This window comes from Frieseomelitta varia, unplaced genomic scaffold (genome assembly GCF_011392965.1).
Source record: "Frieseomelitta varia isolate USP_RPSP 00005682 unplaced genomic scaffold, Fvar_1.2 scaffold_281, whole genome shotgun sequence".
NCBI classification, from domain to species: Eukaryota; Metazoa; Arthropoda; class Insecta; order Hymenoptera; family Apidae; genus Frieseomelitta; species Frieseomelitta varia.
This window is the reverse complement of record NW_025110014.1, coordinates 236,732-261,388: the sequence shown is the minus strand read 5'-3', so window position 1 is coordinate 261,388 and position 24,657 is coordinate 236,732. Positions and strand designations below refer to the sequence as shown.

Below are 24,657 nucleotides of genomic sequence, written 5' to 3'. Positions count from 1 at the left end.
TAGATGAAATAATACGCTTTGTTGTTTTTACATTCAAAGAATATTACTAGATGATTTAACAGATAATTCGTCTATCTTTATTCTTTAAGTTAAATTAATTTTAAGATGACAATCATACTTATCTTCTATATTTATCTATAGACGGGTCTTTTATTTCTGTTAACTAATAATTATTAAAATATGCACGTAGTTTAGGTTACGAATTTGCATACTATTCATTTTAAGTGTTGCTAGTAACTACTTTTACGTTTCACCATAAGATTCACTAAGAATTAATCGTATTCGTGCATACGTACAGATATTTATAAAATATATAAAATAAAGGTATATCTCAAATAATAGGATATTTTGTAATTTTATTGTTATAATTAGTTTTCATTTCGACCGCTGCTAGTGTTGTGATCTTATTCTATACTGAATCGGTAACATCGGAAACGATATAAACACGATAATTTTACTATCCTTTTACGCATGCTAAACACGTGATACAAGTATCTCTAGTACAAAAGTACAGGTTAGGTATATCCTTTTAATAAGTCCATTAATAAAATTTTTTTTCTATGTCTTTTAAATGCTACTTAATTTGCATATATGATTTGCAATAATTTATGCTATACATTTAATAGCCCAATATAAATTATTTATTACGATTTATGTTACAGTATTTCGAATAAGTGGTATTAGTATTAATTTTGGAAGTTAATGCATTATGGATTTTTTAACACCACCTAATTTAAATGCAGACGTTTATAGAAACATGACAATAACTGATAGACCTGTTTCTAATAAACACTTACAATTTATCAGTATTTATAATGGTAAATAAACAATTTAAATTTTTATGTGAAAATACTTGTAAAAATTTTAATTTTATATTTATATGTAAATAACATATTTATATAATTTTTATAAATATGTTATTTATTTACAGAAAAAAGTGCTATTCTTGGAGGAAGCAATTTAACAGATCGTTATTGGAGTGGTACTGTCTGGTACTACAATGATATTACAAATTTTGATAGAGATAAAGCTTTTCTTCAAATAAAGACAGAGAGTGGTGTTTGCGATGGTATTTTTCTACAAAGTGATAAATTTGTAATTGGTGAAGATAGTGGTGCTTTACAAGTATTTGATTTATCTGCAAAACCTAGTGATTCAGAAGAATTACAGTGTGCAGGATATGCTGCTTTACACGACAACAGCTTGTTAACTCTATCTGCATTTGCTGATAAGGAACATATAGTTTCAGGAGGAATGGACTGTTGGTAAAACCAATTTAAGCATTTTATGTTCAACATTTCTAATAAAGAATTATTTCACAGTATAAAAGTATGGGACATATCAGAGTTAATGGCAACGTATTCATTTGGCTTTGCTCATACAGATATAATTACTTGTGTTGATGCTAAGCCTGGAAGTGATACAGAATTTGTATCGACATCGTATGATTGTGAAGCATTAATGTGGGACATAAGGCTATCAAAACCAGCCCAAAGTAATTTAAATAATAATGTAAACATTTATATATAATTACGAATATAATTTAAATTTCAGTTCATGTTTATTAGGTATTCTAAAGAGAGATGCTGGTTTAACAGCGATATGTTGGAGCTTCAAACAACCAAATATTGTAGCCATAGGTACTGATGATGGAGAAATTATAATGGTTGATGTTAGAAAGGGAGGTGTAAATGTATTATCAATATCATCTGCATTTTCTAGACCTATACATAGACTCTTATTTAATCCAAATTCAGAAAGGTAATGAATGAGCTAATAAATTACAAATCTATATCTTATCGGTATAATAAATTACATAATATTATTATATTATTATACATAACAGGATGGAGGAGTTAGCAGCATGCTGTGATGATGTTTGTGTAGAAGTGTTTGATATAAACAATCAGTTTTCACTAATATACAAAGATGATCGCCATACTGATTTTGTACGTGATCTTACTTGGTTTGATAGCCATTTATATTCTTGTTCTTGGGACACTGTAGTATTAAAACATACAATAGATTTTGAAAACAATATATAACTTATTAATATAAGTATGATTTAAATTATTTCAATTTTGTGTTTTTATACATAAAAATAGATTTCTAGACTGGTACATTTATTTTATTTCACTTTCATTCCATATAGTTATTCCTCTATTGTTCGTATTTATATTTCTACAAATTACTTGTAGTTATATAATTTTACCTTATAATATTTATATATCTCTTTGTAACAGTAGAATATTTAAGAATAGTACAATTGATATAATGTATTAAATATAAAATTCTACATAAATATAGAAATTATTTATGTAATTACACTAATATGCATTTAAAGAATAAAGATATTGTGATTAAAAAATTACTATTACCATATAAATAAAATATAATATTTAAAAAAAAATAGCAATGAAAATAAAAAAGTTTTACAGTTTATTTGTAGTACACGTCATATGTATGTTTAACACGTATGTTTGCCGTAAAATAGTTACAAATCAGTCAAATCCTTAAATTACTAATATAATTGCTACATTCATATTTTGAACATTTTAAATTTTGTTTTCAAAAATTTTATAATATTCATATTGCCTCTTCTTTATTTGACACTGTATTTATATATGTATAATTTGTCTGCACCAATAAATAAATCTCACTTATAAAATGCATAACTTTGTATATGAAATTATTCATAATATGATAATTATTTAAGCTTAAATGTTTGTTTATAAAAAACTTCCAATATTTTTTAAATTTCTTATAAATTTATGTTCAAAGTAATTGTATTTTATTTCTAGAAGAAAATAATCTTTATTTTATATATTTAAGACTGCTAATTTCTGTGCTGCAATCTTATTTTTTGTTTATACTTATTCTTCGTTTCAAGAATATCGATTTAATGTAATTTTAAATAAAATTACATTATAATTTTAAATAGAAAATTTCAAACAAATACAAGTATAACTGAATTATTTAGCAAATATTTTATTTTTTAATTTTTATAAAAAACAAAGCTATGAAAAATTAAAAAAACAATTCTGATTCCAATTAAAGAAAATAAGAATACAATTAATATGAAATGAAATAGGTGTAAAATAAAAATATCTTTTTATAACACCAGATGAAAAATTTTATATATATATGTAATACATTACACAGTAAAATTGTTTAACCAGTGATCAACTGATGCTATCTTTAATCAGAATATAGTAAACTTTCTTAATATAAATTCTTACATACTTAAATGAGTATGTTTGACAAAATATATAATTTTATATTCATTTTTATATTCAAATGTAATATAAATTTGTAAAAAGAAAAAAATATTTTTCATAATTGTAATACACACGATTAGAAATAAATGCACATAGAAAACTTTAAAGTAGTTATGTATGGAATTATTAAAATTCATGATAATTAAATTTCGTATTGTAATACAAATAATGATTGATGACAATATATTATGTCAATAATTCGTTCAAAAATTACAAGAATTAATGAAATTGTTATGTACAATTCATATTTTTATGTAATGAAATATAACTGCATTATAATCAATGCAACATTAACTGTCATATGGACATTTATTATTTTTCAATAATTTATGTAATGGATTCTTACATAATCATTATGCAGTTCATAACATGTCTTTTTCCCTGTATTGATAATTTTTTAATCAGTCCTTGAGCATTTAGATCTTTACAATCCAAATTCTTTTTCATCATCCGCTCGTATATCGCCATATCTCCAAATGTTGCGTCGACTATGCTTCGCATCTTCTTCTGCTTTTTTATATTCTTCAATCTATGAAATGAATTAATATATGGGAATTATTTTATACATATACTATTGTGAAATGTTAATATATATAAATATAAAAATACATAAATTTTAATTTACCAATTTAATAAGTCTTCTATCGCGTTGGTTCTGAACAAGTAATAACCCATCAGAAATAAGTCCTTTTGCAATATCCTCATTAGTAGAAGAATTAACTAGAGTTACAGCAGTAATATTATTGTTTAGTTTAAATTCTGTATTCAATAATAAAATTTTATCCATTACGTCTTCCTTAAAAATCTCAACTGCCGTTTTTTTGTCATCATTCTATGAATATTTATAAACAAAATCATTCATTTATAATTTTAAACGTAAAATATTTATGAATTAAACTTTTTTTTTATAAAAACACTTACATCGTTTGGCAGGGCAACACATGCAAGGACATGTTCATGAGCATAGGGTTTATCATTAGCAAATCTTGATGGTAAATCAGCAACTCTTATGACATTAATGATTTCTCTATTACCATAGTCAATGTAAAATACACTGACATTTGTACCAGAAACTTTTTCTATTTTAACGCGATACCATTCATCATCACCAGTAAATTTAGCAACCGCTAATTCACCTCTAGTGGGCTTATAAGCACCCGGAAGTGGAGGATTAGATGCTAATTCTTGACGCAACTGCAAAAGTAAATTTTCCAACATGCTACGTTGATCAACACTTTGTGCATAAAAGTGAAGATCTTCGGTAACTTCAGAAAGTACTACTTCTTGATAGTCAATTTTTCTTTCAACGATTTCTTTATCGCTTTCATTTTTTTCATTCTCAATTTGTATTTGTACATAATTCTTCCACATCTGTAAAGATGTTAAAAGATGATAATTTACAACTTATTAATTAACTAACGTTTAAGTAACATTTTCTTAAGTCTACATACATTTAGCTTTTTCATTTTGGCACGTTCTTCTGCAGCTTTAAGTGTTCTTGTTAATTCTCCAAAATCAGGGAAAGTAACTACTTCTGCGAGACCTTCTTCAACAAGAGCAATAGACATGTTAATATCGTTTACAGTTAACCATCCAATAAATCCACTTCCTTTAGTTTCGGTACTTTCAATTTTTATTTCCACATCTCTTTGGAAGCAATGTTCTCTAGTGAAAGCTAATGCTTTCTCTCCATATTCATCCGCTTTAACAATACCACCACCTGGCAATGACCTCTGGCATCGCGGAGTTCTTATTCCAGCCAAAACAAACGTAATTAACTGATCTTCCTTTGGCAAAAACAGTTTTAGACGTGAACCACTCGTAACAAATTCAACCACAGCTTTAATGCCCTGCGCTCGTTTAAGTGATGTTAAAAATGCTTTTGCCTTTGACGGATCATTAGAAAGATCTACTAATCTATGTACAGGAATATCCTTCTTTGCATGTAAACCATGTTGAGATTTTTCTGCTTTACTTTCCGCAACTTGTAACAAATTATAATGGGATGATCGTTGATCATCATTTTGTCTATATTTAATAACTCGTGCTAAACCACGTGCAACCAAAGCTTCAGCAATGTTCCTAAAGAAATATTTATATTATATAAAATAACTTATGAAGATAATTAAAAAAAACAATTAAATATTATAACATACGTTTTACCGCAAGTAACAGTACAACATAATTTTTCTGGGAAATTGTCCCTAGCAGGTTGAGTATAGTCAACCACTATTTTTACATTTTTCCTAATAAATTTTTCACGTAAAAATTCACGTGCTTCTAACATCCATGGAATATCATAAAGTGGTTTGAAATCTTTCTTAATTGCATTGTTAGATTCTTCATTAGTTTTTTTTTCTCTGGACGGTGGTCGAATACTGCTCAAAAATACTTTCTTATTTTCTCCATTTTGGGTTCGAATTATAAGAGCATCTGCATTTACAATTTCGACGACAGTACCGGTAAACTCAATTTGTGGACCCGATGGTTTATAATCTTTCCACAAACGTAATCGTGCTTCCTTCGCAGCTTTCTCTGCAAGATAGAGTTTTTCCGCACCAGCTCTACTATTATTAATTGACCAATCTTGGCATTTGGCAAATCCCTCACTCAATAAAATTTCGGCAATATTTCCTGTTCGACATAACAGAATTTATGACTGCATTCACGTAATCATATAAGATTTATTTTTAAACTACTAACCTTTTGGATGAAGAATGCTACCAATGAAATTATTGTTATTAACAGATTCAAGAATTATCTCAACCTCTCTATGTAAAAGACGAGATTCTACGAAATATCTTGCTTCATCTGCATAAGGATCACCTATAGAATTCTCACGTCTTCCATTTGGCCATCCAGGGCAACGAACACCAGATATCATTAACACTATATTGTAAAAATCAGGTAATAAAAGTGCCTTCACTGTAGAGCCATCAAATACAAATTCAATGATAGCTTTCATTGGTTTTTTCCCAAATTTTTCAATCAACTTGCGAGGGTCATCCACAGTCCATTTTACATCGCGTATATGTTCAGAATTTGGCGATTCCGACCATTTTCCTTTCTTTGTTGCTTTAGCTGCATTTTCTAATTCAATTAATCGCGTCTGTTCAGGACTGGGATTCCTAGTATCTTTTTTTACAGTTACCAAACCCTCAGATACTAATGTTTCAATAACATTTTCACCATTTCTATCTGTTATTATTAGAAAATGGAATTAATTATTTTTTTAATCAATTTTATATAATAAGTACTTCATAAAAGAATTTGTGTGAAATATACCTTTTCCCAACCACACAGTACCATAAGTTCTGTTTGTATTAATTGATTTTTCTGTAACAAAAGCTACATCCTGACCAATAAGTTTCTTGCGTAAAAATTCTCTAGCTTCCCAAGCATACGGTTCATCTTTACTTTCATCCGTACTGAAAAGAAAAGGTAGATTATAACATAACAAATTAATTAAAAAAGAATAAAATAAAGACTAAATATACCTATCGTTTCCTTTCCATCGTTCTAATTTTGGTGCGGTTATGTTGCAGAGAGTAACAGTAACTTCTGGTGGGGGACCACCCATAGGCTGACCACGAATAACAATGGTATCTCCCGAAATAACCTTTAAATATAAAATTCTACATTAAGGGGCATATAACCAAATGTATTTTCAATATACCATCATATGATTGAGAATGTTACATAATATAATATCATATCTTTTGTAAAAGTCTAAAAGATCAAAAATAAACTTTACTGATGATTATTAAATCTAGAGTGGTATAGAACAAAAAGCACAATAAATGAATAAAAGGTTTTTTTTATTGAATATATAATGTTTTAAGTACATCACAAACATGTCTGAGTAACAGTTGATAGTTCGCTACTGAAAGAAAATAGTAAAAAAAAATTGAAAAAAAATGAAATTATTCCAATGTAAGGACCATATGTTGTCGGTACCGATTATATGCACGAACTATATCGTATACGATCATATATATGTCAAAATATGAGGTTATATATGACAGTAATCATATAAATCGTATTTACATTCAAGTAAATGATTGCTTAGCGAGCAGATTGCCATAAGATTTCAGTGCGTTACCTGTTTTACTACTCCGTTTCTTGGTTTCACTTGACCCTGTGCGCTCATTGTCGTTAGTTTACCACGTTAGTTTGCCACAAAAAAAATTTATAATTTATCAGTCTACACGCGAGCCGGGAAATATATTCGATAAATAGAAGATTATCTACACGCTGGTTTTTGCTTATTCCGTGAATATTCGTTAGAAATTTAAGAAAACTTTGACATGATGATTCGAGGTGGAGAAACTCACGCTTTCCACGTATTGTGAAGATCTCGGCAAGAGCGCAATCTACACAGAAACATCGTCCAAGTACGTTTGATTTGGTGGTGATGTGGCAACACGCAACACTTCGACAATCTCCAGTGTCGCGCCCTATCGGTCAACCTACGCCAATACATAGTTCAATCGGTAGAAAAATGTTAACATTATAACATTTATAGTCAATCTATAAATAAATATATGTTACTCGTATGACTTTGTCGTCCAATACATTTAAATAAAGCTTCTCCTCTTTAATATTACCTTGAATTAATTTATTGTGATTATAAATTTACTACATCGATGAATTGCTTCACTTATAAACAGTCTATGAATTCATTCACCACGTGCTGTGAATGCACTTACATGATCAATAAATATGATTAACATATTACGTCAATATTTTAATATATTTTATTCATTCTTTAAAAAATCTCCAGAAAAATTAAGATTTTTATTAAATTTTCTTGAAAAATAATTTTTCTAGAAACTAACTGAACATGTTCAATAGAAGGTTAGAAGATTTTGAAGATAGGGAATTTAAGTGATGGGGAATTTAGAAAACATTTTAATGTTAGGTTGTTTTATTACGCATAAAACTGTTTATAACGATTTCAATTTTTTATCAGGCTACATGACGATTTCAAAATGGAATGATGAAAGTGCAAAATGAAATCGTAATGATGTACAATGCAAAAAAATTAAAATGATACAAGACGCATGAAAATGACATCATAAAAAAAGAATTTAGAGACAGAATCAAGTGGCAGGCTTAATTTGAAAGTGCGCTGCTATTTGCGGAATGCACGAAACCCTTATGCTTTCTCATATTTATCAAATAAATAGATTAGCATTATACAATATTTAAGTAAGTATGACACTTCATTCTGTCACGTATAGAAAGACAAAAAAAAAAAAAAAAAAAAAAAAAGATTCAGTACTTAAATAGAATTAATTTGTAACAGTCTTTCTACATCCTAGAAGTCTTTGGATTTAGTTAAATAATTTTAAACAATAGAAGCCTTAATCTACTTCTTCCATCCTAGATGCTTCTTCTGTGTCATCTTCCAATGGAGGAACTTCTGTATCCATTTTCTCGTCTTCCACATTCGGTGTATCATCGTCATCGAAACCAAGACCAAGCTTGATCATCCTGTATATTCTAGATGCGTGTACTTGTGGATCTTCAAGCGCAAAACCAGAGGAGAGAAGTGCAGTCTCGAAAAGAAGCATGACCAAGTCTTTTACAGATTTATCATGCTTATCAGCTTCAGCTTTTTGCCTCAAGTTTTCCATAATTGGATGGTCTGGGTTGATTTCTAAATGCTTCTTAGCAGCCATATATCCCATAGTGGATGCATCCCGGAGAGCTTGTGCTTTCATGATTCTTTCCATATTTGCCGTCCATCCGTATTGCGATGTAACGATACAGCATGGAGAATCAACTAATCTGTTAGATACTACAACTTTTTCTACTTTCTTGTCCAAGATGTCTTTCATAACTTTACAGAGATTCTCAAATTTAGCCTTGTCTTCTTCGCGTTTCTTCTTCTCTTCTTCATCTTCAGGAAGTTCCAAGCCCTCTTTTGTTACAGATACCAACTGTTTGCCATCGAACTCTTTCAATTGTTGGACAACATATTCATCAATAGGTTCTGTCATGTACACTACTTCGAAACCACGTTTCTTAACTCTTTCTACGAATGAGCTATTAGCTACCTGCTCTCTGCTTTCACCAGTGATGTAATAGATGTGTTTCTGATTTTCCTTCATTCTTCCAACATAATCTTTCAGTGAGCACATTTCATCTCCAGATGCAGATGTGTGATATCTAAGTAATTCTGAGAGTTTCTTTCTATTTTGGCTATCTTCGTGAATACCTAATTTTATGTTTTTGCTAAATTGTTCATAGCATTTTTTGTAGCTCTCCTTATCTTCAGACAATTCTTCGAATAGTTCTAAACATTTCTTGACAAGATTTTTCCTAATAACTTTGAGGATTTTGTTTTGTTGCAACATCTCACGAGAGATATTCAGTGGAAGATCCTCGCTATCCACAACACCTTTGATGAAGTTAAGGTATTCCGGGATAAGGTCTTCGCAGTTGTCCATGATGAAGACTCTGCGTACATACAATTTGATGTTATTCTTCCTCTTTTTATTTTCGAAAAGATCGAAAGGTGCACGACGTGGAATGAAGAGCAATGCCCGGAATTCCAATTGACCTTCTACAGAGAAGTGTTTGACAGCCAAGTGATCTTCCCAATCATTGGTTAAGCTCTTGTAGAATTCGCCGTATTCTTCTTGCGAAATGTCATCTGGATTCCTCGTCCAAATTGGTTTTGTCTTATTCAATTCTTCATCTTCAGTATACTTTTCTTTTATTGTCTTCTTTTTCTTTTTCTTTTCATCTTTAGGTTTATCCTCATCTTCATCTTCTCCAACTTCTTCGATCTTAGGTTTGTTGGTATCATCAGTCTCTCCTTCCTTCTTTTCTTCTTCTTCTTCCTCTTCTTCGTCTTCACTTAGTTCTTTGTCTCTTTCTTTTTCAACAACAAGTTTAATTGGGTAGCCAATAAACTGAGAGTGCTTCTTGACAATTTCCTTGATTTTAGATTCCTCCAAATATTCAGTTTGATCTTCTTTGATATGCAAGATAATCTTGGTACCTCTTCCAATTGGCTCTCCAGAGTCAGGGCGGACAGTGAAGGAACCACCCGCAGAAGATTCCCATACGTATTGTTCATCATCATTGTGTTTCGAGATGACTACAACTTTATCTGCTACTAGGTAGGCGGAGTAAAAACCCACACCAAACTGACCAATCATAGAAATATCTGCACCAGCCTGAAGAGCTTCCATAAACGCCTTTGTTCCAGATTTAGCAATAGTACCCAAATTGTTAACCAAATCAGCTTTTGTCATGCCAATACCACTATAAGAAAAATTTCCTCATTTATTTTCTGTTTTTTAACATGAAAATAAGTTTATACAAATCATAAACTTTTTAAATTGATTTTATAATAATTCATTTTTTGAATTCACAATATGAAATTTATACAATGAACGAAATAGATTGAAATTTTCGACATACAAAGAAAATTACGAAACAAAATCTAATACTTACGAGTCAAGAATAGTCAAGGTACGTTCATTCTTGTTGGGAACGATCTTGATGAATAATTCCTTGCATGTGTCCAATTTGGACGGGTCTGTGAGAGATTCATAACGGATTTTGTCTAATGCCTACATAAAGACAATAAAAATTATCAGTTATTGTTTTATATAAAATAATGCAAAATTGTTTAACACTTCACATAAAAATCGTTTAACTTAAAGAATTTTAATTACTTAACGAGAAAGATATCAATGATATAATATTAAATTAAATACTACTTACATCAGATGCATTTGAAATCAATTCTCGAATAAAGATTTCTTTATTGGAGTAGAAAGTATTAATAATCAAGCTCATTAATTGTGCAATTTCGGCCTGAAAGGCGAAGGTTTCCACCTCGCCGGCACCGACCATGGTGACATCCTCTGGCATTTTTTTCACTGTATTTACTCACGTAAAATTAAAATTAAATACTGACGCGCACAAGTTAATAAGGAATAATTTGCTTTACACTACGTTGAGAATACGTCGCACGTATAATCGCAGGGGAAATATAGCTTTATACCGCTCACAGAGATCAGCCTCTCTTGCCGTCACTTTTCAGAGTATTGAATACTAGCGCGCAACGGCCGCTTTTATCGAGCTTTGAAAATTCTAGAAGGCACCTGCCGGAAGCCCGCCCGATTTCTAGAACATTCTATCATGTGAGCTGTTATAATCGATATTCATTGGCAATTTTCTGCATAAAATTTTCAAGCGAATATCTTTAAAAATTGTAAAAGTAATTACGAATATATTTAATCTACAATATTAAAGAATGATTCAAGTGAAGATCCTAATAAGTAGTACTGTTTGAATCTACTTACGTAGTAACCGGAAATGACGATATGGCTACACATGCTAGAAACATCGCGATACCTCGGAGCTGAGAATTGAGAGAAGCTCATGCGACGAATACCGAAATTTTCTACAATATTGCGTGTATATATGTATATGTTAAAGACGAATATAACGCGGCTTGATATTGTGTACGTAGCGCTTTTTTTCACGTTTATGATATTTTTTTATAACATTTGATATATCATATCATATTCTTTCATAAAGTGCATGTTAATATGTACTCTTTGTGGCCTGCAAAAGAATAGTCGGAATATTTACTATAAAAGTATAAAACCATGAAATTGCTACTTAGTATCGCAGTCAGGGTAATTATTTTATTTAATCATGATTTCTTTTATGTTCTTATATAAAGTCCTTTATAAAGATATATGTAGTTACCTCGTGTTTTCCACAATTGAAGTTTTCGCAAATTTTTTACAGTATGATTTGCAGTTTTGTTACATTTGTTATTTGTTACATTTTCTTACGATTAATATTATTTTTTTCTTTTAAAATGTTATATCATTTTTTTCAAATTTGTTCAGTTTCCTTAAAACGAAATATTTTAAAATGTTTTCGAAATTGTTTATTGATATTTTCGTTTAAGAATAAAGGAAACAATTTTATAATATATTTTATAAATAAATATATCAACATTTAAATTCTTCTAAATAGAGTGTCAGGATACATTTTTTCGAGATAATAGTTTTTTCTTTATATACATAATTCAAGAAAGTGAATATGAGGTCGTCGGGCACGATCAATGATACTTTATATTCGCAGAACTATATTAAACAACGCACGATATTCGCCGAATCTTATTCTTCTTTTGTGTTAGATTTGTAAAAACAATTTTAATAGAATTTATTTAATAAAATATAATGTTTAAAAAATCCATAGGATAATGAAGGATGTTATAAAACATCATGTTATACCGAAAAGTAAACATAATAAAAGTGCTAAGAAATTCTTAGAGGTTCAGTTTTAATAGAGACAAGTGAAAAATATTAAACTACGGCAATATAATACATATTATAGTGTTCTAAATATTATATTTTCATTGTTATACATTATACATAGATAATTGTACGTAAAAGTGATAAATACGAAATATAAGAACGTTTGTGCGCCTTAACCTTGCTTCTATTTTGTGGATGCAACATGAAACAAAGAAAAATGGAGCGTCCTATTTTTTTATTTGTAAGGATTACAATAAAAAGTTAGGTAAAAATGTAATTGTAGTACTGTCGACAGTAAAAAGGTTAGGTGAGATTTAACACTATTTTCAAGCTTAAAATGATATTCTTGATTCTGACACAAATAATTTTAATTCTAAAAGATATGCATTAATAAAAAAATTAGTTAAATATTCCTTCACTTAATGGCAAACAAGCGTTCCAAGATATACAATTTGATTCGAGTCCTTTTTGGCTTAAGCAAATTTGAGGATGTGTATACACTTATATATACATGCAAGCCTTTATAGTATATTATGTACGATCTTTATCTTATATATATATCTTATATTTTGTGTTATTAATTCAATTTGAAAATTTAATATAACGTAATGATATTTGTATGAAAGGCTGACAGTATTGATTAAAAAGGAGATATACAAGCTTCTGGAAAAGTCTGCAGCATTGTTGAAAATGTTTATATTCTTCTATATTTTTGAAATGTGAGGACAAATGTAAGGACAAGAACGCATGTATTCAGAAATCAAATATGATTTATTGAAGAAATAAAATGAAATTAATTTTTAATAACAAGCGTTTTCATTGTAACGATGCTGTCGATTTTACATTAGTTTGCCATCTATCGGTAAAAGTAAATACTAGCAATCTAGATACCTTCATTGGGTACAACAGAAATTTACAATCACGTGACTACGAACGTTGAAAATGTGACGCCATTTGCAAATGACATATGTCGCGTTCAAACGGTCTGTGTAATTTTTTATCTTTTTTCGTGAAATAATGCAGTCTTTTTGTGGGAAAATATATTCCAATCAATTAACGAGTGAATAGAATTTAATAGTTCTTTTGTAGGAACGCAGATTGTTATCAAGAACGTAAGAAAGACGAAATTATTAATAAATTCTGATTGAAACGTGCGTACGAAGGATATTGTTTGGTTGGTAGTGTTCGATGCACGAAGAAAAGGACGAGATTTATTATTTACAAGGTACACATTTTCATCCATAATATAATTTTACTCACGCAATAAAAACTTTTACATAATAATGTCGTATCACGTAGTAATAGTTTCATTTAGGTATCGGTCATGCAACGATACGATTTTCTTATACTCGTTATACTCGTTTATGTAACAATGTATGCTGTATTCGCCGTCATTTAAAGATGGTTATGCGTCAGGTATCGGGTGGTATCTTTTCTTTTTCTGCTGCTATATACTCGTTTTGTTTTTTTTCTGCTATAAGCTTTTAATTGTTAAAGTCGTACATGCTCACTGTAAATTGTACGGCTCACAGCGATCGACCTTAATAATATAGAAATCGTGATCCTTCGTGAACGTATAGCTGCGAACAGGCATGCGCACGCCACCGCAATATATATATATATTTTTTTTCAATATTTGTGATATATTTGTATAAACGTAATTTAGAAAACTTTCTATGAACAATTCTTTATACATTTTTTTAATGAAAGCTATTTTTTCATTTTTAATGAATTTACAAGTGAGTATGTAATTTTATAAAATAAATAGCATTATAAATATAATGGATCCTCGGTTAAGAGAAATCTATCGTAGAGCGCAAATTTATCTCAATCAAAAATATATACCGTGCTTAATTGTTGAAAATAGTATGAGTTGTGTTCTCAGTGCAGAATCTAGAAATGTTCTTTTCCTTTCCTTTCAAAAAGCACCAATGTTGCAAAGTGATTCTACGGTCTACTTTCAATGTTTATAATATTCTTTTAACAATTTCTATTATTCGATTATGTTAAAGTTCCATTATTACTATATCAATACTCTGTTGCTAGAAAGCGTGAATTTATAAATATTAATAAAGAGAGGGAAGGATCTTTTTTTTCATTTTTTTTTTTTATAACAGTAGCTGTTACTCGAAAATATTGTTAAAACATTACAATCTTTCGATACATTCTACGATGTCATGGAACAAGTCGCGGTGTTGCGAGATCGATATGGATCACTGGTAAGGTTGGGCTCGGAAGGCCCGTAGTTCGAAAAGTAAAGAAATGGCGCGTGTGTGCGCGCGCATGTCTGCAGCCGCGCGCGCGTCAATCTTATGTATATGTACGTAAAATTATTTCTCATTACATTGATGCATATCTAGACTTTTGTTCCGTTACGAACGTTATTTAGAATATTATTTCAATGAGCAAGTAACTAGGAGAGCCTCTGTTTTATTTACTCCTTCTTTATCTTTTGTTTTGACCATCTCTTTCTTTCTTTCTTTCTTTCTTTCTTTTATATATATATATATATATATTTCTTTTTAAATCATTTTTTAGTTAAACGACACACGAACGCGAGGACACGCTTACGTCCCTTTAATGTATTCTCGTCTGTTAGCGCGAGCTCCAATTCTCCAATTCTGACATTTAATACGATTGTGTGTTATAACTTATTAATATACTCATCATGCGTACATTCTTTCTCTTTCTCCCATCGCATTTACATTTTCTCCCTCACATTCTCTCCCTCTCTCTCTCACACTCTCTGTCTCACTCTTTTGTCTCTCTCTTCTATCATCTGATTTATTTACAATATAATCGTTTCGTCTCGAATTGCGCTCAGATTGTGAACTATGGTTGATGAAATTGTCGTTGGAAACACAAAAATGAAGCACGGTACACGACGAAATGATGCGAACGATAATTAATCCTCCACTGGCAGAATGAAATATCTTTAAAAGTGTAATCTAAGAAACATTTGTCAAATATGTCACTAGAGATCTCATATTTCACAAATCGTCAGATGCAATGCAATCACTAAATTTTTGGCTCCTACAATTGGGAATGGAAAATATCTATCTTCCGCGATGCTCGAATCGCGACAAATCACCGTATCGTCATAATAATTGTTTCAATTCTACTAGTCGAGAATTCGTTCGTAGTCGAGAATGTAAATTGTTTCGCAAGAAGAGTTTCATCTTGAACTCTTGCGAGGAGATGGAATATTGGCTGTCTTGATTGAACATCGTCCCTCGATATTAATTTACGTCGGGATCCAGATAAAATTTTCTTTGTGTCGATAGGTATTGCTAAATAGGAGAGGATAGAATAGGTATCGTGTTATTGACCTGTTACAAAGAAAGCTCGCACGAGTTCTCCTCGTTGTTGCCAAGATGCTCGTTGAAAATATCGGGACTGAGGTCGGTCGAGAGAGAACTGTAACTCGATTTACGTGATCCGCGTAACACGGCGGGCACGGTTTAACGTTTGTTCAGCTAGTTGCGTAACGGCGATGGTCAAGCGTAATGTTATTAGAATAGCTGTAAAATCAAGTAACAGAAATAGAAAGAAGAGCAATGGTGGAACGCGAGTAACAAAGAGATGTAGGTTTGGAAAGTATCAAAGACTGAACGTTGCTTTCGTTGAGTTTCGCTTTTCGTGTATTCTTTGGTGTTTTGGTAGGTTATATAAATCGTTCACGTTTCTCTTGTATAACGAACAGTTTTCTATCTGGCGTTTCGTGAGCATCGAAGTTGGCCTAGGATTCTTCTTTTCGTCGATAGAATTTTCATTTGTACCGCACAATCTGTGTCGCGATTACTAGTAAAGTAATAAATTTTTGTCTACGTACGCGCGCTTTCTGATAACGTTATTCGTTGAAGGGTTGGGAGTGGTTATTTTTCAGCGGACAATCGCCTTACTGTGGGACGATCAATGGTAATTGAGCTGATATTTATATATGTTGTCGTCGACCATGCATTTTATTCGGATATTACAAAAAACGGTTTCTTTAATGGCGCACGGCTAATTATATATTAAGGGCGTACCGTAATCTGCCCGTTTCTCTTTTCTTTTATTCGCTTTATATTGTTTCTCGTCGTTTCATTAAATCTCAAAAAGAAAATATTATACGTAAGTATATATATATATGTGTGTGTGTGTGTGTGTATCACGTTTCTCAATTGATTTTATTTCATTTCTTTTGCGAACAAAAAGTGATCTTCGCGGTCGCGGTGCAAAACGATATTCTCGACTCTTCTCGAACGAAACGCAGGGAAAAAGATCGAACAATCGGGCAGATATCGAGGCACCCGCGCAATCGGTATATATATATATATTTTTTTCTTATTTTTCTTTCTTTAAGGATCTACAAAAAACTTGGTAATTTACGCGGTTCGATTTTGTCTCGATTACACGTTATATATGTATTTTGCAACGTCGCTGCCATCTCGTCTTCGTTTAAACTTCTTCTCGTTAATTCTCGAGGAACAGGAACTTCCGCAATAAAATACAGACCACGGAAATACTCACGTATGCAATAGTGTACACACGCACATTCTTTCACGTACGATTCACGCTCTCTCGATTAAGTCAGTCACACTCTCACAGATTCTATTAAGTCTACGCTATTGTGTGTTATGTATGTATGTATGTATATTCGCACTGCCGCTATATACGCTCTTGTCGTGTAACATGCAACACCGTCCAATTCTTCTCTCCCCGTTTTTCTCCGGTTCTGTATCTTCTTCTCATCACTTTCTTTCTCATCGCGCTCTCTTTCTCCTCCTAGTCGCGTCGCAGCCACGTAGAAGTGTCTTCCTCTTGTTCATTTAATTTTATTTATTTATTTTTTCTTAAGGTAGTATAGGTAAACGTATGGGTGTACCTATATCTACCAAGTGCTGGTATGTATATATATTTATATTTATATATATATATATATATATATATATATTTATAATTAATTATACCTATATATGTATAATCGCCTCGAGATGTGTAATCACCCAACCTACGGGGTATGCTTCGTCTGTACGTGTACATTGTAGTATCGTGTTATATTGTATATACGCGTGTGATAGTGTCTGTATGTTTGTCTTTGCTCGTTTATCGTGTGCGTACATGTACATGTGTGAACGTGTTCGCTGCGTGTATCTACATTGTTCTTCTTATCGTTAACGACCGTAGAATACGTTTCTACAACATAATGCAGTTAGTGTGTGTTATTAAATACATTTTAGAATTTGATACTCTTGTCAAGACAATTCGTCGCGCGATACCTTGTCGTACTTTCGTTCTTCTTCCTTCGGTCGTCCATTAGCACGATCGCCATTAACCCGATCGTCGGCCCTCGAATTCCGCATCTTTATATTCGGCTCGATGTCGCGTTCGATCGCCGTTCGATCGCCGTCCGATCGCCATCTCGTCGAAGACGTTCCGCACGGCTCTGCTCTAACACTCTGGGAACAACTCGTTTATTTTTCGTTGGTGTATGAGAACGCTCCGGATACGGAGTTTGGGTTTCGAAGTTTCAAGCGGTTTACGAACGGTAGGGAGCGTGCCAAGTTCCGAAAGATTTCTGGCAACTATACGAACGAAATTGCAAACTTGCGTAATACGAAGCGGGACATGCTTTCTCGTTGATCAGACTCGAGAACAGAAATACACCGGCGAGTACACGCTCGCGTATATTTACGCCCGACGTCTACTGATACTGCTCGAGGTTTCAAAGTGTGAATGGCTCCCGTTTAGAAAACAGTTCGAGAAGTTTCGTTGGCATTTCGTGCAACTTCAACCGAGATACAGGGCGTATCGATAGAAATTTTCCGATTTTTCAGGGAAATACGTTATCACGATACTGATCTCTGCTCGATATTTTCTTTCATCTTTTTTAACGAGCAGGTCAACACTTTTTTCCTTGGCAAACGTTTATCAGCTCGACGCCATACGTGACACTGGATCGTAAAGAGTTAATTTGCCTAAGAATGTTAGCTATCCTGCAAAATGAACTCGCTGGTTCTTGCGATGCCGTTAAAAGTAGATTTATTAGAGTCGTAAAAAAAAATCATTTACATTCACGGGAACCTCGAACAATATAAGAAACTGCGAAGAAGTGAGGTCAGAAGTGAAAGTCTCAAGAATCTCGTTATAATAAATACGCGAGGTGGTACGAAAGCAACGGGAGGCTAAATTAAAGTATAAATATTCAATAGTTATTCGAGTCTAATGTAAACCATCTTATTAATCAATTAAAGTTCACATGTTTGTTATATTCTTCCCTTCCACCCCCCCCCCCTTTTTTTTTGATCTGTTTTAATAAGCTACGAGCAATATTAAAACGGATTGTTCGTATTAATATTAATGTCTTTCGCTTAAAAACCGATCATTGAGCAACGAGTTACTCCGAACGTAACGTACTGTACGTATCTCTTCCGATTCAGTTCTTCTCCGTCGGTTTATCTCTTTTCTCATCTACGTTTCTAAAATCAAACTTCTCTAAATTAAAAAAGGTTGGCTGCTAAATCAATTCATATGTTTGTTATGTGTAGTAGTCAGACACGCCCAGTGGTATATATTTATAACCCGGCGGTGTTAATTTTATTTTGAGCAGGATGATACAAATTTGTTCTTTGTTCATTTTTGTCGTTCGGCTACGAAACCTAAGGGAACGGATACAGGTTACAAAACACGTTGAACACGGTTTATCCGTTCGAAGATACATCGCTAATGTTCGAGTTGATCGAAATGTTCGTCGAGATCGTTGAGCTCTTGCGCGCGTGTTTCGTCCCGTGCGTCGACGCGAACAGCGTAAGCGGCGGTACAGCGAACGCCAGCGGATCGTTCGTCGTGAAATCGAACTGGGTGCGAACGAAAATAACGGGAGAAACGTTGCTCCGAGTATTCTCCTGCTATCGATCGATCGTTCCAACCGAAAATAGGTCTCTAGGTGTTTAACACCCATCCAGACAGATTTCCCAATTCCTTAGTCGCTTAGTCCTTATATTTCTTTTTTTTTTTTTTTCTCTAATTCCTTTGTTTCGTCGACTGGTTTATTATTATTATTATTTTTTTTTTTATTTCTTTTCCCGTGCATCGCCACGATTGACTAAAACGTATATTGCAATATGAAGTTGGCAGTTTTCGTTACAACGCGATTTGAACTCACATGGTCTTGTCGTGTGCACGCCCGTGCCATGCTTTCTTGTTCGTTTACGTTTGTCAGTGCATCGACGAGGGCGACCACCACCGCGACGCGTCGAATCTTGTCCACGAAAAGAAAGGTTTGTTTGTCTTTGGTCGATCTACGGTCGGTAGAAAATACTTTGCGCTCTCGATAGGAACATTTTCTTCTGTCTGTGTGCATATTCTATCGGTATATCGTCGAACAACGAGAAACAAGAATCGTGCTACCCTTTGCGTTCTGCTGTTACATACGAATTACAAACAACGACTGATTCGAAATGAAAATTTGCGCACGACGACGCGCATACCGATCGAGGAGCTTCTCTCTCGTATTGAGCAAAGATCACGCGTTTCCCGAACATCCCGGACGCGACTCGAAGAATGCTCGATCGATCGTACAGAATCGAGAAATTGAATTTGGTTCTACTTTAGAATCGAGTTAGCGTTAGAGTTGTATCGACTCTGCACGTTCGTTCGGCACACCCGACGAATTTCTCGCAAGCAGGCGTAAAATATGTAAACCAGTTCGAACAATCGTGGCCGGGTGGTCGTCCTCGTTGTTTCGTGCACGATTCTCGATCGATTCGTCGATTGTGGAAAATACTCTCGCTCGCCGCTCATCAATCATTCGCTACGTTTGTTTTTTTCTCTTTTTTTTCCGTTTTTTTTTTTTTTGCTTTTTTTTCTTTCTTTTTTTCTTTCTTTGAAATACTTAAATATTCTCTCTCTTTCTCTCCTCGTCTTCGTTTCCTTTCACACTAATTTAACAAACATTTTTTTCAGTTAATCACTCACTACCGAACGAACGAACGAACGAATGTACGTACTCACTTCGGTCCCCCGACGTGCCTCCAGTCTACTTCTTTTGTTTGTTTTTTCTTTTTTTTTTTTTTTTTCTTTGTTCACCCTATACTTTAAAAGTGATTTACCTAAATATGTGCGAACAGTCACATTCTCGTGTGCACTACATTTGCGTATATATATTTATATATATATAATATGTATATATATATGTATATATATAATATGTATATATTATTTCGCAGTAGGTACTCTGTTTTTTTTTCTTTTTTTGTTTCTTTAACGAATACAATCGCTCTGTATAAAACTCGTATTTACAAGATGATCGATTTGTATAGTATTAATAGGTTTCTTCTCTTTCTCCTATTTTTCATTATTTTTTCTGTTTTTTTTTTTAATGTTCGGGTTTCATCCTTTCTTTTTTTTTTGGATTTTTTTTTTTTGTTTTATTTCGTTTCATTTAAATACCGAGATGCCTGCGCGCGCGTCGGCGGTGCTCACCGATAATTAAACGATACCGTTTCACTTTGGTAATGTAATTACGCGGTAATATTTATATCTATATATATATATACGTAGGTGACCGTCGATAACGCGAGTCTTCACCTTTTTTTTCGTTCATTTTCTTTTTTATTCTTTTGTTCTTTTCGTCTTTTATCCTGCCAGAGGACAGAGATCATCGTAAATTTCTAATTTTTCATCCTTGAAACGTTTATATATATAATATATATAATAGTATCAATAATAGTAATAATAATAATAATAATAATAATAATAATCATAACCATAGCAATAATAACCATAGTAATAATAATAATAATAATAATAATTGACCGTGGTCGGTTCGGAGGAACTGGCGCGCGATTTTCAAGGCACGTGCTAACACGTGCGTCAGCTTGTTTCGTGGTGCAAGTGTGCTCGCCGATGACGTTACATCGCGGATTGATGAATTTCTTTCGTTTCTTTAAACGTTTCTCTCTCTCTCTCTCTCTCTCTCTCTCTTTTTGGTTCACGCGTCGCGCCGCTGAAGAAAAGAAACATCAAGAAAGTTCCAAGCGCCGTCGTTTACGGATACATATTTTGTTGTTGCGCGAACCGCTTGCCAATAGTTGTGCAATCGTGTCTCGGGCATCAATTTGGGCGTTCCGAGGGTGTACGAGATCTGTAGACAGACGAGCGAAACGAGTGAGTTTCTCGAGTGAATTTTCGAAAATATAGATTGTATTTGTATATTACGTTTATATCTGCGTGTACGTGCGCATGTGTGTTTGAACGTGTAGGTAATACACGCGTACGAGGTACGGGTTTACATTCTACGCGAGAATTTCTCTATTTTTATCGCTTGGAACGTATCTATCGCGTTTCCGTTCTCGCGCGCGCTCATTTCCCATTTCGAAACGTATCGAATACGCTCACGTACATACATATTATACACACGCGCAGTCATTTCGCGCAGAAATGGACAGGAAATGTTCGAGTGTACACGATTGCACGATCGGTTTTCCATTCGCCGAATCAATTCCTCGATTCTTCGGGTATAATATTAGCGTCGTTTCTCATTTCCTCGGGGTTCGGTTCGTGCACTTCTGGATTATCATCTAATTCGTCGTCGTGTTCAACCACGAGAGTGAAATAAAACGTCGAAAGAGAGAACAAAAAAANAAAAAAAAAAAAAAAAAAAGAAAAAGAGAAGAGAAAAAGAAAAAGAAAAGCGAAACAATTGTATCGAGGAGAGGCGTCCTTTCTCTCTGTTCTATCGGTATAATTCGCTTAGCCTAACTACCCTATTATAGTTCGCTAGCTACGGGAAGAGCTCCTTACCCTCGTCACTTTTCGTCGTGGACGTGCCAGTTCCTCGTGCACACGCGCACACACGGCTCGTAGATTCAACGTAAACAATAGGCACACGTATATAACGTACATACGTACAAACACGTGGGGTATGCATGAATGCATACGCGACATACGTATGAATAAATGCATATAGACACTATAGAATATATCACAACGATAAAACGCTAGTTCCTTTTCCCTTTCTCATTTCTCGCTATAATAGAGACTCCAAGTAGATAACAGATGTACAATTATATATAAATTGCATATAATAATGCTTCCGGTGGGGCGGACGTGGAAGTATCGTATTACTTACAATTACATCATCGTAATACGTGCAGAACGAAGAGACGAACGAGGGTTAAGAATGTTAATTTGCGTCCCGTTCCACTTCGCCAGCCCAAAATCGATTGCCCTTTGTTGCATTCGCGTCCCCCTTTTAAGTGCGTGTTACGGTTTCGACTCGTTACCGCGCTCGCGATCGACCCAGATCGAGAAAGCATCGCCTATTCAACGGGTGTGTGCGTGAGTGAGTGAGTGAGTAAGTGTGTGTAAGTGAGCGTGTGTATGCACATTGTGTGTACGTGTGTGCGCGTGTGCGTGTGTGTGTGTCGGTCGATCGTTCGACGAAATAACAATGCGAACGCACGCGTTGTAACGCGTCAATGACAATGACGTCGGTGGCGGGATTAATTAAGGGGGGCATTCGTTATCGTTGCCGTTTCGCGGGTTCTCGGCGGGTCGGTGGGACGGGACGGCCAAACACGAACTTCCCTCGGCCGCATCTTCCGTATATTCGAGGGGGATGGCGACCAAGGAGATCCTCGAGCAAGATTACCTACTTTTATAAAGAATTCTCGCAGAGTACCAAGGCAAGAAGCTCCTTATTAAATGCACAATGAGCAAGAGCGTCTGGCAAACGGACTGTTTGGCGATTGTAGAGAAGAGCGGCGGAGAGCGCTTGGTTGGAAAGAAGGGAACAGTGAGATCGAGAGACATACGCGAAAGACGGGGAGAAAGAATCGGAGCAAGAGCGAGAGAGAGAGAGAGAGAGAGAGAGAGAGAGGGGGATGAATAGAGGGAAGGAGAGAGAAGGACAGAGGGTGGTGGGTGGGTTGGGCGTGTCAGCTGGTCGATATCCTGAATGGCAAGCTTCCACGACCCAGTCTGCAGCCAGCAACCACGCTGGAAGAAACAGAGGAGACAGAGGGATAGGAGGGATGAGGGATGAAATGAAAAGGAGAGACGGAGATGGAAACAATAATTCAGGAAAGAAAGAGAAAATCGGAGACGCGTGTACGTATAACGTATGCGTGTATGCACTTCGGGGGAATCAAGATGATTCTCGCGTTCGTGTGCGCGATTCTGGCATTCACGGGTGTGGTACGGCTCGTGTCCGTGAACGCGCACGGTCACACACAGGGGTGAAAAAGGGGGAGAGAGAGAGAGAGAGAGAGAGAGAGAGAGAGAGAGAGAGAAAGAGAGAGAGGTTGGAAAAACGCGAGCAAGCAGCGTAGAGTATCCAAAAGACGGAAGTAGAACGGCATACAATTGGCGTTAATTAACTCAGCAAAAACGTACCGACGGAACAACTACCGAGGAAGACGAAGGGCCTCTCCACGGAAGGACCGTACCGCGGTGTACGTGTGTTCGACGGTAAAACTAATCCACGCGCCGAGGATAAATGCGATCGCGGCTCGTTTTCTCGCGTGTGCACGCTTTGTGCACGCTTTGTGCACGACGCCGCTCGGTACCCGCGATCGCGACTTCGCTTACAACTTTTCGTTTGTTCTTTTGCTCGATGGAACGTCGCAGATATTTTCGAATGGGGGGAGAAACAAGAGCGCTTACCGTTGCGTTTACGGTTTATGGCTGGGAATAACTCGCGGCAGAGTGACGCGCAACTAAGAAGAACCATTAGAAAGAAAGACCATTCAGCGGAGATATTTGTTTCACTTTTTCCCCTCTTCTCTATCTCCTCGAGATTCTCTCGCGTCGCTCTCCTGCTTCTCTCTTCGTCTCTGCGCTCGTTGAACCGGCATTCTTCGCCGAGGACGCGTTCTCAATCGTTTTCGCGAAAGCAATTTTCTACGTTTTGCGTGCCGGTAAATAAAGGAAAGCTTGTTTGATTTCGTTTGATCGCGGTGCTCTCCTGCCTTCTTCCCTTTCTTCTCCGTGTTCCGTTTACAATGTTAAACGACGGGAGGAGAGAAAGAAGCTTAGCCGCGAGCCGCGAACAGCGAGCAGGCTCGCGGTTCAATTCGCGGACACATCCTTGGCTC

The 24,657-nt window shown here is 34.4% G+C and overlaps 4 protein-coding genes and 2 long non-coding RNA genes across 12 annotated transcripts in view; 3 read left to right on the top strand and 3 right to left on the bottom strand.

Moving 5' to 3' along the window:
* LOC122529229 (methylosome protein 50-like) overlaps positions 1-2,120 on the top strand; it is a 41,417-nt gene extending 39,297 nt beyond the window's left edge. For 3 of the 5 annotated variants that reach the window (XM_043655120.1, XM_043655123.1, XM_043655119.1), the window contains 5 exons: positions 663-818; positions 932-1,265; positions 1,323-1,495; positions 1,569-1,761; positions 1,847-2,120. In XM_043655120.1, the coding sequence (XP_043511055.1) occupies positions 710-818; positions 932-1,265; positions 1,323-1,495; positions 1,569-1,761; positions 1,847-2,045 (1,008 nt within the window). In that variant the 5' untranslated portion in view covers positions 663-709 and the 3' untranslated portion in view covers positions 2,046-2,120. Of the gene's footprint in view, positions 1-410; positions 515-657; positions 819-931; positions 1,266-1,322; positions 1,496-1,568; positions 1,762-1,846 lie in introns of those variants that run through there. The other 2 variants (XM_043655118.1, XM_043655122.1) reach the window with 2 other exon arrangements.
* A 296-nt stretch (positions 2,121-2,416) lies between these two features.
* On the bottom strand, positions 2,417-7,726 carry LOC122529223 (staphylococcal nuclease domain-containing protein 1). Of its 2 annotated transcripts, none has more exons than XM_043655102.1 (9): positions 7,613-7,726; positions 6,776-6,897; positions 6,564-6,706; positions 5,982-6,476; positions 5,435-5,912; positions 4,730-5,360; positions 4,200-4,649; positions 3,904-4,110; positions 2,417-3,807 (listed from the first exon to the last, which is right to left on the bottom strand). In XM_043655102.1, exons 2-9 carry the CDS (start codon positions 6,856-6,858, stop codon positions 3,703-3,705), a joined length of 2,592 nt encoding a protein of 863 aa, XP_043511037.1. In that variant the 5' UTR covers positions 6,859-6,897; positions 7,613-7,726; the 3' UTR covers positions 2,417-3,702. The 2 variants fall into 2 exon arrangements, with proteins under 2 accessions (XP_043511037.1, XP_043511036.1); XM_043655101.1 differs by having other exon boundaries at positions 7,381-7,697.
* A 461-nt stretch (positions 7,727-8,187) lies between these two features.
* Positions 8,188-11,371, bottom strand: LOC122529225 (heat shock protein 83-like). The gene is made up of 3 exons (XM_043655105.1): positions 11,022-11,371; positions 10,749-10,867; positions 8,188-10,556 (listed from the first exon to the last, which is right to left on the bottom strand). Exons 1-3 carry the CDS (start codon positions 11,169-11,171, stop codon positions 8,645-8,647), a joined length of 2,181 nt encoding a protein of 726 aa, XP_043511040.1. The 5' UTR covers positions 11,172-11,371; the 3' UTR covers positions 8,188-8,644.
* Positions 11,372-13,125: 1,754 nt separating this feature from the next.
* Positions 13,126-24,657, top strand: part of LOC122529233 — a 132,613-nt gene continuing 121,081 nt past the window's right edge. The window contains exons 1-2 of one of the 2 annotated variants that reach the window (XM_043655127.1): positions 13,126-13,445; positions 13,667-13,802. In XM_043655127.1, the coding sequence (XP_043511062.1) occupies positions 13,766-13,802 (37 nt within the window). In that variant the 5' untranslated portion in view covers positions 13,126-13,445; positions 13,667-13,765. Of the gene's footprint in view, positions 13,803-24,657 lie in introns of both variants that reach the window. The other variant, XM_043655128.1, reaches the window with a different exon arrangement.
* On the bottom strand, positions 13,810-20,525 carry LOC122529234. The gene is made up of 2 exons (XR_006306773.1): positions 17,839-20,525; positions 13,810-17,755 (listed from the first exon to the last, which is right to left on the bottom strand). It is a non-coding gene; the product is annotated as an uncharacterized LOC122529234 (long non-coding RNA).
* LOC122529235 lies at positions 23,702-23,898 on the top strand. The gene is made up of 2 exons (XR_006306774.1): positions 23,702-23,799; positions 23,843-23,898. It is a non-coding gene; the product is annotated as an uncharacterized LOC122529235 (long non-coding RNA).

Bases quoted from the DNA above. Each gene is read 5' to 3' on its own strand.
- LOC122529223 (XM_043655101.1), bottom strand. From the start codon at position 7,428: ATGAGCGCACAGGGTCAAGTGAAACCAAGAAACGGAGTAGTAAAACAG. The intron at 6,477-6,563 runs GTATATTTCACA...TAATAATAACAG, and splicing joins TACTGTGTGGTTGGGAAAAG to ATAGAAATGGTGAAAATGTT. The intron at 5,361-5,434 runs GTATGTTATAAT...ATATTTCTTTAG, and splicing joins ACTGTTACTTGCGGTAAAAC to GAACATTGCTGAAGCTTTGG.
- LOC122529225 (XM_043655105.1), bottom strand. From the start codon at position 11,171: ATGCCAGAGGATGTCACCATGGTCGGTGCCGGCGAGGTGGAAACCTTC. The intron at 10,868-11,021 runs GTAAGTAGTATT...GTCTTTATGTAG, and splicing joins TGATTTCAAATGCATCTGAT to GCATTAGACAAAATCCGTTA. The intron at 10,557-10,748 runs GTAAGTATTAGA...TTTTTCTTATAG, and splicing joins ACCTTGACTATTCTTGACTC to TGGTATTGGCATGACAAAAG.